We start from the raw sequence: 18,316 nt of genomic DNA on the forward strand, positions 1-18,316 counted from the left end.
CACATCTTCGGATCTACCGGATCTGCCCTGATGATGGACACTGCAACGCTGTCCGAAACGTCGGCTAAAGAAGGAGTTAGCGCAACACGGCATAACACCCCAAAAACAAACAACAAAAAATCCATAATACTTTTTTAAAATGGAAAAAAATATTAATGTAGGTATGCAATAATATTTTTGTGCATGATAACGGTTTCGCCTTCCAAAGTCATTATTTTGTTATGTTTATATCACGCTAAAAGAATTTTACTAATGAAATCTAAACGTTTATTGAATGTCAGTACTGTGGCTAAAGTATTACATTGTTTATAAATAATAAAATTTCAACTTTAAAAGCAGTGTAGACAAATTTCAAGACTAAATTCGAAGTAAAATTACATTCAGATTGTAAAAAACACTGAAAAAAAAACGAACCATTCGACAGAATAACGATTTCGGGATTATATATAGAACATCGTTATTCTAACGAATATTCAATCTCAAAGTGACAAATGCCAGTGTATATAATATTATATAAATCACAATACAAAAGCATTTTTAATATAAATATACGTCTTATGATAACATAAACAAATGGTACGACTATAAATATTTCGATTAGCTCACGTCCTAATTTACATATTCGTTTATATCACCAAATTGTATATCGATAATTTGCACGCACGGTTAAATTAATTATAATATGTACAATTGTTTATAATTTAATTTAAATCTAAATTTACTATACACGTCGTATGTGAAGATACACATAATATCAAAATGGTAAGTCCACCATAATTTAAACTAATATTTATATAGTTTTTTTATCAGTTACTATAATACAGTGCTGAATGCCTAAAAGAAAGCATAGAAAAACCAATGAATTGTCTTTATTCATTGAAAAGTCTTGAATTTAGTATTTCATCAGATTTTCATTAAAACGATGAAATTACAGCAATAAAATTTGTGCAAAATTTATATTATAAGTAGTACATTGCACAAAAGTCATTAACTAAGATTAATATAGTTCTTCATAATATGTAAATGTGATTTCTAGTACTTCAGTGATCATCTCTGTCTTAAAGGTACTGTAGATCGGACGTATATTTACTGTGATGAAGATCTAGCAAAGCTTTGCTATCCAATGCCGGCGAATGTAATCATGTTGTAGCACTTACTTTATTGATGCAGTAGCAGCTGCAATTGCTTCATCGCCTTCCTCTTGCAGAACACCACAATGATTCAAGATTGAGCACTCAAATTGGATGACATCATCAATATGATGAATTACCAGCAAAAAAATCTCAAAATGCAGCTCTAATACATTGGTTAAAATCCAATTAACAGTAGGTATTCTAGCGACCAGTTTTAAAGTACAATTAAGCCGATGAAGTTCTAACGAAGAATCCGAATAACGACGAAGTTCTAGTTCCAATTTTTTTAGCATGTGTAATAATTTGCACATACAATTGGTTCACTTCGTAAGCAATGAAGTCCTAGCAAAATAAATAACACTGGAATTGGAGGTTGCTCCAAGCGGTGAAGACCTAGCACTCAAATTGGTTGGCGGTGATGGCGTTGAGATCTTTCATGAGCCCCTCGAGGTTGGCCATCTCCTGGTGCAGTCGCTCGGTGGAGCAGGAGGGGGCCAGGGGCTCCAGTTCATCGTTAGAGTGGGGCACCAGCATTCCTGGGGGTTAAAGGAATACATACTTAAGTAAAAAAATATATTTATGCAATGCCTATTTTTTCTATATTTTTAGGGAGAGAAGATGCCAAAGTTGGACATTCTTTAAATTGACCCAGCGAATCGTGTGGACTTGTGAATGAAAGCTTCTATTAGAGACAACAGATGTCACTACTCGTCACTCGCCGCCGCCGCTCGCAGCTCTGCTGTTTCGTGGTACATTTCAAAAAAATTAAGAATAAGACCAGTTGTTTTGACACACATTTTTTTTATATTAACTCCACACAGGAGGCCCTGAAGAAAATAATTTCCCTCAGGGCCTATGTCATCTTTGGGGATGCTGTGTGGGGGGTCTTTTTGTGGAGAGGAAGGAGTGAACATGGGTCTTGAAGAGTCCCATGTTGTAGGAGGGAGGAAGGAATTAATTTATTAATCTAATTTATTATTATTGTTGTCTTATAATTTTGGGGGGTCAAACACCAATTGATCTAAGGGAAGAACCGCCACTGCTGATGAGGGTATATTTATAGCAGGGACCCTAACAAAAAGATTGGTATACAAAATTCATTTAGAATTATCGGACAGCAGTGCCTTTACAGCCATTCAAGTAGGACCGGAGTAAAAGGTAGAACTACCCTTCCCATAGGAAGTGTGTTAATATGCAACATCTACATACGGGGATGGTATACCGATGTATCCCACATGCAACAACGGCGTGGATCGGGTTAAACAATTTATAATTGAAAACATAATAAAAAAATGTCCTTACTTCATCTGACCGTATAGTATCCAATTTTCTTCCCAAATTTTCCACAATTATTATCAACATCAGAGCCTAATCTAAGAATGCCACGTTGCAACCAATTGATGAACGTTCCCGTGTAAAATGGACGCATTCCCGTCCCGTAATCATTGATAGAGATATATTTATTAGCATCTTGAATTCTGTTATCTAATCTAACTAACGTTATCAGCAAAAGGGGTGGGGTTACCAGTTCTAATCACACAACAAATGCTGGGAATGAAATTTGCTATCTACGGAATTAAATGATTGACTGTAACACAAATATTGATATTATATTGGATTATTATGGAGTAAAACTAGGATTTAAACAAATTCAAAAGTCAGATATGATTTGAGATTTTCACAGCCAAAAGTATTATTGCGATTAATTTTTAACAGACAGCATTACAGTGTCCATCATCACTTACTTGACAACTATACCAAAACTAAACGCCGAAAACCACATTCATTTCACTAATTATTATATTGTAATACCGGCTTTAAGAGGATTAACGCTTGCAATTTTGGTGTACAGCGACATTTTTTTTTCAATTAAAAACAAAAATCTTTATTTCTTTCACATATCGCCACTGACAGGAACCTAAGCCAGCACAAGTGTACAAGCATGCTGGCATTAGGTTCTTGTCAGTACTGATATAATCAATTATATCCCAGTGTTAACTTTAGTCAATAGCGTTGACAGCATCTAGCTGTTATTTTTAACGGTATAATTATATACCGACTCAAACATTTGCTACAAAAGCAATCAAATAGTTGGATATGCAGACGACCTTAACATTGTCGGAAGATCCTTACAGGCTGTAAGAGAGGTGTTTGACCCTTTGGAGACTGCAGCAAGAGAAGTGGGCTTGCAAATCAATGAGAACAAAACTAAAATCATGATGTAAACCAGAACCCCACACCGCAGAATAAAAGATAAAGTGAATTTTAAAAACTCCTATAACTTTGAAGTGGTCGAAGAGTTTGCCTACCTGGGCTCCATCATAACGCAGGACAACGAAGACCCAGTAGAAGTAAGAAAGCGCATCACAGCCGCTAACAACACTTACTTCGCGTTGCTGCCAGTGTTCAAATCCCGAAACGTCCATAGGAAAACCAAAATAACCCTGTATAAAACAATTATTAGAACGGTCTTGGCCTATGGATGTGAGGCGGGAACACTGACAGCAAAGTGTGCGGAACGGCTGGACACCTTCGAAAGAAAGGTACTTGGAAGAATCTTAGGAGCGGTGCGAGAGGGAGAGGCATGGAGAATCCGCCACAATAAGGAGCTATATGACATCTACCAAGCTCCCAGACTCTCTACTCATTTACGGCTCCAAAGACTAAGATGGGCCGGACATGTGCACCGAATGCCAAGCACACGTGTACCAAAGAAGGTTCTAACAGGACACCCGGGAGGCAAACGAAAGGCGGGCAGACCTAGGCTGAGATGGGAGGACGATGTCAGGAAAGATGCCAGAGGACTACTCCATGTTGCTGTAGCGCCATTGAAGAAGAAGAAGAATTATATTTTGAAACAGTGTTGATCATTGTGTATCAATAATAGTTGAGTTTGTTTACCTTGCTGTAGCCTGTTGAGTCCCAAGGAGCCCTGTCCTAGGTGACTAGAAGGAGACTGGTTGACGGGAACAGCCGGGACCAGGGGTTTCTTGTACGGAGATGTGTTGGTCGGCCGTATCGTGACCGAAACTGCAAATACACCTCAATAGTCAGAATAACAGAAGATTATGTATAAAGGGAGACTCATGGCAATAGACAAAAGCACCTAACAACTTACAATACACATATATATATAGCGCCATTAGCGGAAAACGTTCCAGACGCTGTTATCCAACAATAAAGACATTCGAAACTCTCGACTTGGACGAGCTGCATCTTTTCACCTTGTTTGCTCACTCTTGTATCACGTATCCAATATCTAAATTCGAAGGCTTAATGTCAAATAACGTTATCTACAAAAAACATACCAATAATTCGAGGACAAGTCAAACAATGTTATGTATCTACAAAATTACTGTACTGTTCGAGTCCTCGAATTATTGGTATGTTTTTTGTAGATAATGTTCTTTGACTTTAAGGCGTAGAATTGTTTGTGTGTTTTTTATAGTTAACGTTTTTGTGATATTAACCCTCGAATCATAAATTTATCTTGCCCTTAATAATTTCATTGTTAATTGTAAGTCTGACTATTATTTCTCACGATTTCCAGACACCATACTATAAATACCTAAAAGAGGAAGTATGACTGTGAATAAATCAAGGAATGCCAGGAGAGATCTGTGTGGCAGTCCAAACCTGCGGAGAATTGGCGTGATAAATGGTTAGTCAGTTTTAGGCAGAACCTAGTAATTTACAATGGCATTATTTTCGTAATGAGGGAGGGGAAAGGGGAACAAGAGCTTACCGTGATGATGTGGCGTGTGCGGTGCGTCACTCGGAGGGGGCGCCGGAACGCTGAAGCTGCGAAGGGGATGCACGGGGGCCCCACGCCTAGTTAGGGACCCAGAAGCACCCGCCGCTTCTAAACTGTCCCTCCTGCAAATAATAAACATAACCTAACATTTAATACACAATAAAGATTATGTACCAAATTTGAAAATATTTGGATATATGGAGCAGATTAACGAAGAAAGGAGTGTAAGGTGAATACATGATGTGGAAGCCCGAGAAAATCAGATACTTGAATCGGTTCATGTCCAGAGTCAGAATACCAGAAGAGTATATACGAGACGATGCATGTATGTGAATGAAGCAAAGAGTGTGCGATAAGACAAGAGTTGTGTAGCGGTCTATGTCATCTGCCTACCTCTTCAGTAAACGGTGTGATGGTTAGTTAGTTGGAATAATAGAGGCCCAAGAAGAGAGCCCTGTGGTATACCACAGGTTAGGTTTCCCGTACTGCTTAAATCCTTTGCAATATCTGCCCATAATGTAGCTACAATAAGGTTTTAGGTTGGGATTTTAAGTCCAGTCCAAATCACATTTGTTGACCATTAACTCGACGATCAGTGAAATTTTTGACACAAAAAAGTTTCAATGTTTAAATGGTTGTTTCAGTGTTTGATCAAATTGTGATGATGCCCTAGGAAGACGCAGGTGTTGGTGTGTGTACTCACGGAGGGTGAAGGGCCTCATAGGCCACGTAGTGCCCCTGCTCCCTCTCACGGGCACTGTCGGGGAAGCCCTCACTGGCCGGGGAGGGGGAGGGACAGGCGGGTGCGCCCGCCACACATGACATCTGGGAACCTGCAACACAACACAAACATAGATTTATATTAATGCATGTTATTGTAGTGGGCACAGAGTTAAAAGAAATGCCAAGAAGAATAATAAATACCTGTAATGATATGTTTCAAATTTGAACATTATTTTAATCATTGTCATATAGACAGTCAGCATAGATGAAGTTCACCAGGATTGTCAATACGATAGGTTGTTGGTGATGTCTCTTGGGGCCTAAGCACGGTCGAACGATAAAACACTTAATCAAAGCAATATTGACTAAATCCGTCATCCGTGGTTATTAGGCGGTATGTGTGAGCATAGTCAGCAATTGATAGACCGCTAGACCTAATTTAGCGCGGCCTATAAGATAAGCTTCGGTGTCTGCTAAATTACTGGCTAAATTAATGGATTAAACGGATGAAGACAAATGAAGCTCGTACAAATGATTTCATATTTATTTCATTGTCAATACGTGCTTAGCTATCGGCACGCCTAATAATGGCAATTGTGTTTGGGAAATCAATATGATGGTTAATCTGAAATGGACTGTCACTGTAGTTCCAGATTCCAGTAACACGGAACTTTTTCTTTATACAGTTACTTTTGGAAACGGTCCCTGATGGCGGTAAGGTTTATCGGTTTGCTAATATGACAGATTTGGATACTAGGCACAAACTCTAATTCTCTGTTGCGTGAACGAGATTCAAGACATCCGGTCTACAAAATTTGTACATCTATGGTCGCTCTTTGTAAAAGGTCAATTTGAAAAAGTAACCAAATCACTGATGATTCATATTAAATGATCGGGTAGTTCACAATCGAGCCAGGAATAGAAGGAAGTGAGTACTTACAGGACATAGGAGAGATGCCCATGGCGGGGTGTTGGTGATGCAGGGCGGAGGCCTGCCCCAACGAACTGATGGAGGACTGCGAGGGGAGGGTGCCGCTGATGGAACTTCCCGCAGCAGACAGCAGCGGGGTATTCTGGAATAATAATTACATGCTATTAGGATATCCCTTCAAATATCTACTTTATTCTTATAAGGGGGTATCAACAACTAAATAGACAATGGTCTCAGTCAATTTTCAACAATTAATTTTTTATCAACATAAACTTCCTTATGGCGGGTCCAGAAGCACGTAATGGGTAATGAATCCTGTTGTAGTTCGAATTCAAACAAAATGCCAACCAAACCAAACAAGCACTGCGAATGCTTTTTGTGTGTCAACCTGTTAAGGTGGTGGATTGGCGCGATCATCGCCATGAACATTACATATAAATTTGCGTTACATTACATGATACATTATGTCACACTTTACACATGTCTGGGCCCGGCATTATGTTCAGTGTATTTCATAGAACAATGCTCAAACATGCTGCTAAATGAGAGAAAATGGAGAAATGACCCGTTCTCATGAATCCAACATCAACTGTGAACGGGTGTTCCGCTGTTGATTGCCGAGTTTCTCGCAGGGGTTGATTGCAGCTCGTTCTTTCAAGCAGGCTTCATTGAAATGCTTGTAAAACAAACTCAACATAACTACCAAAGGTGACAATCGGCATGTTAATCAGATGAAAGGTCCCACGGTTTGCCGTGCGAGTAATTCAACTTTGCAAAGGCAACATAGGTGATAAGAATATTATCAAGAAGTCAACATAGAAATAAAGATAAACAATTGAATAAGCCTCAGCTGTCTGATACACTTGGACTTCAACAAAGCAGTGTTGGTTAATCAATTAATGTTGGGGCGTACCTGATCTATGTTGAGGTGGTGCCTGGAGGGCTGAGAGGGCACGGGGTACTGCGTGCGGGGGTACATGGGCCTCATCCCAGGAGGGATGGCTTCGGGATTACTCGAGCTGATGGTACAGGTGTTGATTGAAGACATTGCTGCAGAAAGGATTTCCAAATTACATTCATTTCTGATTGAGTACAAGACTTAATTTGTGGTCTGTATATTGATAGAACATGGTCTATTATCATCAACTGAATAAATTAGAAAGAAAATGGTAAATCATTGTCAACTGTCTTATTTTGGTAAAAAATGTGTATTATTGCCAACTGTGGTAAATTTATTGTAAAATATTATCTATTGTTGTCAACTTGGTTTAAAACGTCGATTACATATTTTTAGCAGTGGTCAATTTTATTGTAAATGGTCTATTATTGTCAATCATTGTACATGGTCTGAAATGGTGGATTATTGTCAAGTGCGATTAATTTGGTTATAAATTGTCTATTATAGTCAAATTTGGTTATAAATTGTCTATTATAGTCAACTGTGGTCAATTTCGTTATAAATATGTATTCTATGTCAAGAATGGTGTACTGAAACTAGTCATAAAAGTGAGAAACTCATTTGGAGTCGATTTAGTGGTGCAAGTACCTTTTATTTACCCTTTATGTAGTAGCCAAAAAAAAGTTTAAAAATATCAAAAAGCTCATATCATAAATTTTTTTTTTCAGGTTCTTTGTCATGTAGAATCCCATTTCCCGCTTGTACCATTAGTTTCCGGACACCGTATATATATCAACTGCGGTAAATTTTGTTGTAAATTTTATGTTATTTTAACAACAGCAGTCAATTTCATTGGAACTGGTGAATTTTGTTACAGGTGGTCTTAGTAATACATATTTATAAAACCTTTAAACCCTCTGGAAGAGATGAGATAAATAAGATCAGGCAGAATTACAAAGCAACACAAAGCAAGGAACGCAATACTTCACTATTTAGTAGGACTTCATTCAGCAATGGATAGACGAAGAATGATCGTTATTACAAAAGATGATAGAAACAATGAAAGTGCAAAAATAATAAATAAAAGCTTTTTTTTAATTAAACCTTTCTTCCACAGGGATATGCAAGTGTCCGATACTCTTCCCATAAACAAATTATTCCACACATATCGCTACTGAAATCACGAGACCCACGTTGCCACCAAATTATTGTTGAATTTTCGAAATGTCAAAACTTGAATTCTTTCATAACCTCATGCATAATGCAGTTATTCTTTGTTGACTGTTTTGTTCCTAGCATTGATCTAAACCAGAGGTTCCCAAACTTTTTGCCCCGTAGACCACTTGCCAAATTTTTTTTTCCCGTAGACCCCCTGCCTGCCGAATATTGAATTTTCCTAAAACTATTAACGTCCCATGAGACAATCATTTATTATTTTAGTAAAAAGATTCCCTTCCCTTGCCTGCCCAACAACCGGGTGGCGGTATAGTTGCTCTGTCTTTACACTGTGCAGACAGGGGCACCCTTGTGAGGTATTACACCAAATGAAAATGAAGCAGGATAAGCAATGGGAATTTCTTTCTGTAGCTGGCCCTACAGAACTGCCCTTTAAATTCTTTGCCAGTGCTTATTCCGGTCATTTCTTCTTGTCACATGTTTTCCGATTCTTCAACGTTCCATTTCGATAGTCAAAATGTTCTCAAACTTAGTTTTGAAGTCTGTGTAAAGTACATTTAAATGTTGAATGTCGTTATTACCCTGGACGTTTTTCAAAAACAAGTTGGGGAACTAGGAAAATTCGCGGCTTCCAATGTGCAATGTTTTGCTTGAATATATTAATTCTGACGAGAAAAGGAATGTAGACTCTATTTATATACCTCAATTAACAACTTTACGAAATATAAAAATGCAAATAAGTAATTTCTCAGTCTATTATATTTGTGTTAGGTCTATTGTGTCATTTACGGAACTCCTAAATGTTGACCCCCATTTGAATATCGTGGACCCTCAAATTTTTTTCTCGCTGACATAGACCCCCAGCAAGCCGATATCGACCCCTGAGGGTCCATATAGACCACTTTGGGAACCTCTGATCTAAACCACCTCATTGTTACAAAATGTCTGAGACAAGAAAAACCATGTATAAAGGCTCAACGACGTGAGTGGGTACAATCTCGCCCGGTCAGTCGCGGGAGACGAGCGTTGCGACCGACGAGTTTACAAAATGTCAGAAATGTATGATCCTCCTCTGAAGTCGTCAAGATACTTGCGTAACCCCGTGGAAGAGCAGCCTAACAGTGTTTTAAACGCAAACTTACAAGGATCCCTACTGTAATGTTCAACGTTGAGCATCGGCTTAGGTTTGGCCACGATCATAGGTCGGCTGCTTCCCGATTGGCCGCCCGTCGACAAGAAGGCGGAGTTTCGCGACGAAGCCCCGCCCATCGATGAATTTCCGCCCAATGAGAGCTCTCCGCAGACGGGGGACGAGGATCCTGATTGGTGCATTGTTTTTGGACATGTTCGAAGGATGGTGCGAAACAAAAAAGCAAATGAATTCAGTGAATGTCAAACACCATGTCCCCTTTACCATTTACAGTCAATGTTTTATTTGCTGTTTAACCCCTCAGTCTAATTTGTTAAAGTGTCTCCGTGGTGTTAGAAAGAGAAAACACAATGCTCTGTGTTAAATCCAGAAGTTAACCACTGGAGAATTAAAATGTACACCTCTATGAAACCGAAAAGCTTCCGACCGCAATTTGAGAAAAATATATGAAACTTCGATACTGATGTTTATAATACATTTGTCTAATACAGTGATTTCTTCATTATCAGTTATTTTATTTCAGTGTTTATAACTTGTAATATTTCAAAAATTGTATGTTTGTTCTAATATTAAAATTTCAAAGCGTATTTCATCACCTTTCAAAAAAAAGTTTCTAGTTTTCGAATAAGTTCACAATTATTCTATTTATTTGTATTTTATTGCAAAGCGAATATATTCCGACCTACGGACAGAATATACCTGAGGGGTTGAGACTAAAAAAAATTGGATGAACGAATAGAGTTTTGACAATCACTGATTCAAATTTCAACAATACAAAATAATGTGCGAGCTTTTTGTGAAGCAGACAAACAAATAACAAATAAATGTATGAGGGGTGTAAGAGTATAATGATTAAGGGTCCTATTTACATATGTATGAAGGGTGGGAAACATAAACAACAACTTTTAAATATGTTACAAAAGCGATCTACAGGATTAGAAATAAAACAAATTTTTACATAAAGGGTGTGTATTATTAATACGGTAACCGGATGAAACAGAACAGTGACAAAATAGAACATGATAAGAGAATTGGATTTAGGTGTATAAGACCCTTGTATGGCCATGTTCAAAGACCTGGAAAAATGCCTAGCTGATGTAAGCGTAGTGGATAAGATTGAGAAAGGGACACTTAGATGGTTTAGGTGTGTAGTTTCTTTTGACTTGTTTTTGTGTAAGATGGCTCGTATGTGAAACGAGCTACCGGCATGTTTTTCCTCCTTCATATAATCCGGGCCTCTTCAAGACCCGCATCAATAAATCCCTTCCCGCAGCCCCTATCTTAACCCGCCTCACAACGCTTCCCAACCGGGTGGCGAAATAGCTCCCTTGCCTTTACACTGCACAGACAGAGGTCACAGAGAAGAAGAAAAAAAAGAGCGGATGAATATAGAAAGGAGCGTAAGGAGAATATATGAGACATGGCACGATCAAGTGAATCAAATACTTAGGTCAGGCCATGTCAAGAGTCAGAATAACACAGAGTATAGTAGTCCCAGAGAGATACTACAGGTATATAAGAAACAATGTATGAATGTGAATGAAGTGTGTGCCAAGACAGAGTTGTGTGGCAGTCTACCTACCCTCTCTGCCTACCCTGGCGGTAAAACGGCTTGATGTATAGTTAGGTTAGATTTTGTTTGTTTGTTCTATTTCCTCACTTTTCTGTTTTGTCACTGTTCCATTTTGACAAGGAACCATTATGAAATAAACAAGGTAAAAAAAAAATAATATTTCCATGTGTTCTTATCTGTATGACCATATGTGAGACTTACCGACATAGGTGGGCACATAGTGCCTCTTGTCCAGCGACGAACACGGCGGGTTGGAGTGGCCCGCCGGCAGTGCCGTGTCGTACTCGCAGCTGTCCCGGGACGGCCGCGGCAACGTCATGGATGAAACGCCCGACACGCCGTCGCCAGAGCCTATACGACATTCATAACACATAACAGTAAATATGCAGCATTGGAAAGGAATGATGTTGAATTAAATAAGGTCTGAGGAAGTTATGGCAGAAGTAAGTTAATCAAATATCAAAATTGAAAGATGACAAGAGTCAAACTGGTAAAATAAGGTATCCGGTACTTGACGGCTACACCAAAACTAAACGCCGAAAACCTAATTAATTTTTTTATAAATTTTATTTATAATATTTGAGATTAGGCCGCCAAAAATAACACTACGTACGAGATAGCGATAAATTCTGGCTTAACTCCAGCCGCTGTTTTGATTTATGCAAGAAAAAAACATTTTCAAAAAGAGTGTTTTATGTTATTTTGCAAAGTTCAGGCACAAACATTTAAATGCTTTCCGATCATTTTCTAAAGAACTTAACTTGCCACTTTAAAGCAGTTTATAGGTCTGATACTTATTTCTGGGTTTATAAAAAGGCTTGCGAAAAGATAAAAAAAAATATTTCGCAGTATTTGATTACAGAATCAAATTTTCAAACCGATAACACATGATTTTGCATAAGTTCGTAGTGCTTCGCCTTAAGAACATACTATGAAATATAAATTATACAGGGTGTATCGGCACTAACCCGACAAACTTTAACCAGCTATTCCTTAGCACATTTGGAGTAAAAAATGTTATGTGCACTTTGCTGTCCGGTAACGTTTTTTTTTAATAAAAAATTAATTAAACATATTTTCACCACATGTCACCACTGTTTTATCCTTTGTCAAAATTTGAAAGCAACATCGCAACTCTCGCGTGTTGCTGCGAACGAAGCCCGTATTACATAATCCAGTACCAGAAAAGAAATATTTTATTTAACAATAATGATTATTCACATTTTTCGTATGCGAATCACTGATTGTCTTCTTGTATTGTACACATCAGTTTTATTTTTGTATCTAAATTGTTTCACCTCTGGAATGCTTTGGTTTCACCTCTTACGCGTTTCACGTATTAAATAGTCTAATTTTGAAACTAAGAAACTAATTAGTAGATTTCCTGAATTTATAATCGAAGTCCAATAATTCTGAGCACTTTTAAAAACAATTTTCCTCACTTAGGTACTTATCAATAATAATAATTGGATTATTTGAACAGCGCCGTTGTTTTTTAAATCACCGTAAGTGCTCTGTCAAAATGTTACTTGCTAGGCTATCCTACAACGTATATTTTTTAATAAATTTAGTTATTTACAACTTCGCGGAATGTGATTTATGAATATTATTGCTTATGTTAAAAGCCTTCCAGAATTACCGGAATATAACGAGCAGCTTGACACACTTAAGTTTATTTCCACTAATTTGAAGGTACAAAGAATGTATAGTTTTAAAAACAATCCCGATGAATCAAAAAACGGTTCATATAAAACTGCTGCGCAACACACTGAGACAAAGGAAAGCACTCACACAAACGTCATGACTGCATTGGATTGACCACCTGCAAATGAATGCTGCCAGATTGCTAATTTATTTAAACAATAATTATTAAATTTTATTTAAAATATCGCAATTTTTTTAAAAAATCGACAATAAATTACAACTATAATTTAAAAAAAATATTCTTAACCCCACGCTTTTTCGTAATTGATTAATTAATTCAGAATTTAAACGTTGCTTGAAATGACTAGCCGTATTTGGTGACCAGATCTGAATATCCAGGTTCAGAATTTAAACGTTGCTTGAAATGACTAGCCGTATTTGGTGACCAGATCTGAATATCCAGGTTTAGAATTTAAACGTTGCTTGAAATGACTAGCCGTATTTGGTGACCAGATCTGAATATCCAGGTTCAGAATTTAAACGTTGCTTGAAATGACTAGCCGTATTTGGTGACCAGATCTGAATATCCAGGTTTAGAATTTAAACGTTGCTTGAAATGACTAGCCGTATTTGGTGACCAGATCTGAATATCCAGGTTCAGAATTTAAACGTTGCTTGAAATGACTAGCCGTATTTGGTGACCAGATCTGAATATCCAGGTTTAGAATTTAAACGTTACTTGAAATGACTAGCCGTATTTGGTGACCAGATCTGAATATCCAGGTTTAGAATTTAAACGTTGCTTGAAATGACTAGCCGTATTTGGTGACCAGATCTGAATATCCAGGTTCAGAATTTAAACGTTGCTTGAAATGACTAGCCGTATTTGGTGACCAGATCTGAATATCCAGGTTTAGAATTTAAACGTTGCTTGAAATGACTAGCCGTATTTGGTGACCAGATCTGAATATCCAGGTTCAGAATTTAAACGTTGCTTGAAATGACTAGCCGTATTTGGTGACCAGATCTGAATATCCAGGTTTAGAATTTAAACGTTACTTGAAATGACTAGCCGTATTTGGTGACCAGATCTGAATATCCAGGTTCAGAATTTAAACGTTGCTTGAAATGACTAGCCGTATTTGGTGACCAGATCTGAATATCCAGGTTTAGAATTTAAACGTTGCTTGAAATGACTAGCCGTATTTGGTGACCAGATCTGAATATCCAGGTACTTCCTCACCTTCCACTCCTTCCCTTAGCCATAAAACTTACCCCAATTCAACATAAAAATTGTTTAAATTATCGGATGTAATGAAATGCATAATAATTAGACCCCAAAATACTTAATTATTCAGGGAAATAAACCCCTGAGTCATCAGTTGGAAATACCAACGACATTAAGTGAAATTAACAATGCAATAATCCTATTATTGCATTGTTTAAAATTTCACTTAATTATTAGCATTAGCAAATAATATTGGGATTAGCAAATAATAATTTACGACAATTTACTCGGAAATCAATAAAGCCAGAATAATAAAAAAAGAAAGTTATCACTTACGTCGTCTGTAAGTGGCTTTACCAAAGTTTGATAATGCCGTCAGAAGGTGAAACAGCTGTCACGCGTAATAATAATTACAACTAGCAGAACTTGTTTATAAACACACTGTTTTTATAAATTTTTTAATAAGACTGTTAAAATAAAAAAAATCTCTAAATTGAAATGGAGTTCTACAAACTAAACTTAAAATCAAATAAATTTATTGCGAAGGTTCAAAGTACTGTACTGTAATATTATATTAAATAATTTTTACGTGTTTAATTATTGTTTAAAGTCAGATTAAAGCGATTAAAAAACCCACCTGGCAATTCTTATTCGAGTTTCGTTGTTTTTACGTATTGGCGCGCTTACAAGCATCAGTCGTCTCATTTTTAACCATTAATATTTAGTGTGTAGGAAAGAGAGAAGACGCTTTTCGACACACTTGTCGAAAAACTTGTTGAATGCCGACGGGCATACTCTTCTACAGATTTTATTAAATATTGATATGTAGGTAATATTGATGTGTAAATGAATGACATTGTGAGAATTTTACCAATAAATAATAAATGAAAATGCGGACATGTAGTTTATGTTAATTTTTTTATTGGAGCATTTGTTCGAAGTGACTACCATTATTTTCGATGCAAGCGTGTAGTCTTGTTATATTTTGATTATTTAAGTTTGCAGGATTTGCTTTAATTTCTGCAGCGGCTTCCATCACTCGTTCGAGCAGTTGCTCTCTTGAGGCTATTGGCTTAGCATACACTTTTTCCTTGAGAGCCCCCCACAGGTAGTAATCCAGGGGGGTCAGGTCGGGTGATCTTGGTGGCCAAGCAATGGCCGGACTTCCACGGCCTATCCAACGACCAGGAAACTCGACATCCAAGTAGTTCCGCACGGCAATCGAATAGTGTGGTGGGGCTCCATCGTGCTGGAACCACATTCTCCGTAGTAATTCGAGGTTCACATCTTCCAGAATCTCGCCCAGTTGCACTTGTAAGAACTCCAAATACATCGGTCCATTTAGTCTGGGAGGCAACTCGATTGGACCGAGTATTTGATTTCCCAGGATTCCTGCCCACATGTTGATGGAAAATCTGTCCTGGCTCGACGACTCCCGAACAAGCTTGGGGTTTTGTTCAGCCCAATGGTGCAAGTTGTGCACATTTAGCACTCCTGTTTTAGTGAACTGTGCTTCGTCGGTAAACAATATGTTTTTCATGAAGTCTGCATCTCTTATGACATTATGCAGCATTCTTCTGCAGTACACGACTCTGGAAAAGTGGTCATTCTCCATGAGGCCTTGGCAGCGCCTATAGTGAAAAGGTTTGAGCCCGTGCTTCTTCAGAACTCTCCATACCGCCATGTGTTCCCTGTGTCCTATCATCAGAGCGACCCGACGCACGGACAGCGTGGGGTCTTCGGTAATTAAGTTCAGGATTCTCTCCTCAACTGCCACAGGAACGATGTTGTGTCCTCCGCCGGCGCCTTCAATCCGTCCGATGCCACAGTCACGCAATTGTTGATACATCTGAAACAAAACAACAAATAACAACTGCTTTTATTATTCAGCTCAGTAATAATGTCAAATAAACAATCGCGGGCTTTTTCACTCATTTTATTTTTAAAGAACACTTATTTTAGGCACATATCAGAAAACTTACGTTTTCTCTTCATTTATTTCATTTTTTTATAGTAAAATGTATAACAAAGTGTTTTAAATTATAATTTTCTTAACTAGGTACGGTTGATATCTTGGATTCACAGGGGTGAAATTGAATTCAAGTAATTTAAATAATCCCATGGTGAGAAAGGGAGTGAATTCAATTGCAGTGAATGATGCATTTATTAGAGATTAAAATTAATTAACTTTTTAAAACGCCGTTTAGTGACCACTGAACACAAATCACCTAAAGTACAATTTACATTTTTAAAGTTGGTGGCCCCTTGTTATGTTTTTAATGTTCCCAGTTTAAATTTCAAAAGCGCTTTTTGGCATTATCAATGAATGTAAATAGTTTCAATAAACAATTGATAGGGTACAAACCTGGACAAAGGTAGCATGGTGTGGGACGCGTCTTCCAGGAAACCTCATGCGATACTCCCTTACGGCTGCTCGTGAATTTCCATTGCAAAATCCATAAACAAAAACAATATCTGCTTGCTCGGCAGGTGGATAATTGAGGGGCATATTTCAACAGTAAAAACTTAGATAACAAAACAAAAACGAAACTAGAAACTTGATGACATGCGAACTCCCAAAACAGCACTGACCACTGATACGAGACGGGGTGGCGGGAACCACACGGGACTTGAGACAGAATATGTGTGAAAGAGATGACAGTAGCGCGGCGTTGCCAATTATTTTACCCCTATACTGTGGGCAGTAGCGGAGTGTGGAAATTTTATTTATTTTTTGTTTTTAAAAGAAAAAAAATGTTACCGGACAGCAAAGTGTACATAACATTTTTTACTCCAAATGTGCTAAGGAATAGCTGGTTAAAGTTTGTCGGGTTAGTGCCGATACACCCTGTATATAAAGAAGATACTATGTAATATAAATTGTAGATAAAGAAGATACTATGAAATATAATTGTAAAACAGTTGAAGAATATTCTCTTAGTCTTTACTAGGAGATCCTGTGCGGAGGAGAACTAGGTTTTGGTTAGAGAGTTTCCAGTGACTTCTATGGTTTGGGAAGGATTTTTTTCAGCAATTTCTATGATGATGATTTAAAATAAGTTATTTTTCTGATGATTCCTTAAGCCAAGATTTGATGGACAGGAGGAGAGGCTGCGTGACCTTTTTACAAAACTTAAATTTGGATTTGAAGCCAAAATACTCGAACAAACTGAAAAATAGCTTTTTACATCAAAAGGTTTAGCAAATATCTGGTATGGTTATGTGCTACTTTATTTGTATGTGATTTAAATTATAAAATATTTTGGAACATATAGGACAGTAGACAATGCCTGCCAGTATTTCTTATTTATTTTGTTGTCAATATCAGCTTGGCTGTTGACACGCCTAATGAACGCAACCGTGATCAGGAAATGGATATTGAATTTTTGACAGTTAGGCCTATTGATCTAATACTGTTAAGTTATTGATTTGACCATACATAGAGTTCTGGGACTATGTTAATATCGGCTTGGCTGTTAAAACGCCTAATGAACACAACCGTGATCAGGAAATCAATATTAAATTTTTGACATTTAAGCCTATTGATCCAATACAGTTGAGTTATTGATTTGACCACACATAGAGTTCTGCGCCAATGATCTATGTAATACAAGCTCACCGGACGTACTGTGATGCGACTTGTCCATCTGTTTGAGCTCCATCTGGTCGTGGTGGATCCACAGGTCGGGCGGCTTGATGTTTGACGCACTGGACTTCTGATAGGTGGTCTTGGCGCGCGAGTCGGGGCTGGGCGCAGGTTCGGCGCTCCCTCGCCGGCAGCAGATCACTGTGGCAACCACGCCAGTCACAAGGAGTAGCAGGACCACCAAGCCCACGCTGATGTACACGATCATGGAGTAGCCGTGGCGCGCTTCTGGAATGAAACAATCATCATTAACAAGTTTGTACAAACAAAATATACAATGCCAAAGAAGTAATACTACGAATTCACCAGTTTCCCGCATGTACTACGAGTTTTTAGTCACCGTATATTGACAAGGTTTTTTTTATACGACTCTGTAAACATAATGGTTCAATGGCTACATTGAAGTTTGTAGCGGTACATACTAAAACTTCTTTTGGTCAAAGAAACTATTTATATCAAG

The 18,316-nt window shown here is 37.8% G+C and overlaps 1 protein-coding gene across 1 annotated transcript in view; it reads right to left on the reverse strand.

The window, feature by feature from the left end:
- Positions 1-831: 831 nt before the first annotated feature.
- Positions 832-18,316, reverse strand: part of fra (neogenin protein frazzled) — a 255,958-nt gene continuing 238,473 nt past the window's right edge. Inside the window, exons 22-30 of the mRNA XM_089647815.1 lie at positions 17,830-18,084; positions 11,540-11,689; positions 9,758-9,934; positions 7,455-7,591; positions 6,551-6,683; positions 5,591-5,720; positions 4,879-5,009; positions 4,035-4,163; positions 832-1,669 (exon numbers count right to left, since the gene is read on the reverse strand). Of these exons, the coding sequence (XP_089503941.1) occupies positions 1,527-1,669; positions 4,035-4,163; positions 4,879-5,009; positions 5,591-5,720; positions 6,551-6,683; positions 7,455-7,591; positions 9,758-9,934; positions 11,540-11,689; positions 17,830-18,084 (1,385 nt within the window). The 3' untranslated portion in view covers positions 832-1,526. The remainder of the gene's footprint in view (positions 1,670-4,034; positions 4,164-4,878; positions 5,010-5,590; positions 5,721-6,550; positions 6,684-7,454; positions 7,592-9,757; positions 9,935-11,539; positions 11,690-17,829; positions 18,085-18,316) is intronic.

The sequence above is a fragment of the Hesperophylax consimilis genome, chromosome 27 (assembly GCF_061612785.1).
Source record: "Hesperophylax consimilis isolate HC1 chromosome 27, BYU_Hcon_1.0, whole genome shotgun sequence".
NCBI classification, from domain to species: Eukaryota; Metazoa; Arthropoda; class Insecta; order Trichoptera; family Limnephilidae; genus Hesperophylax; species Hesperophylax consimilis.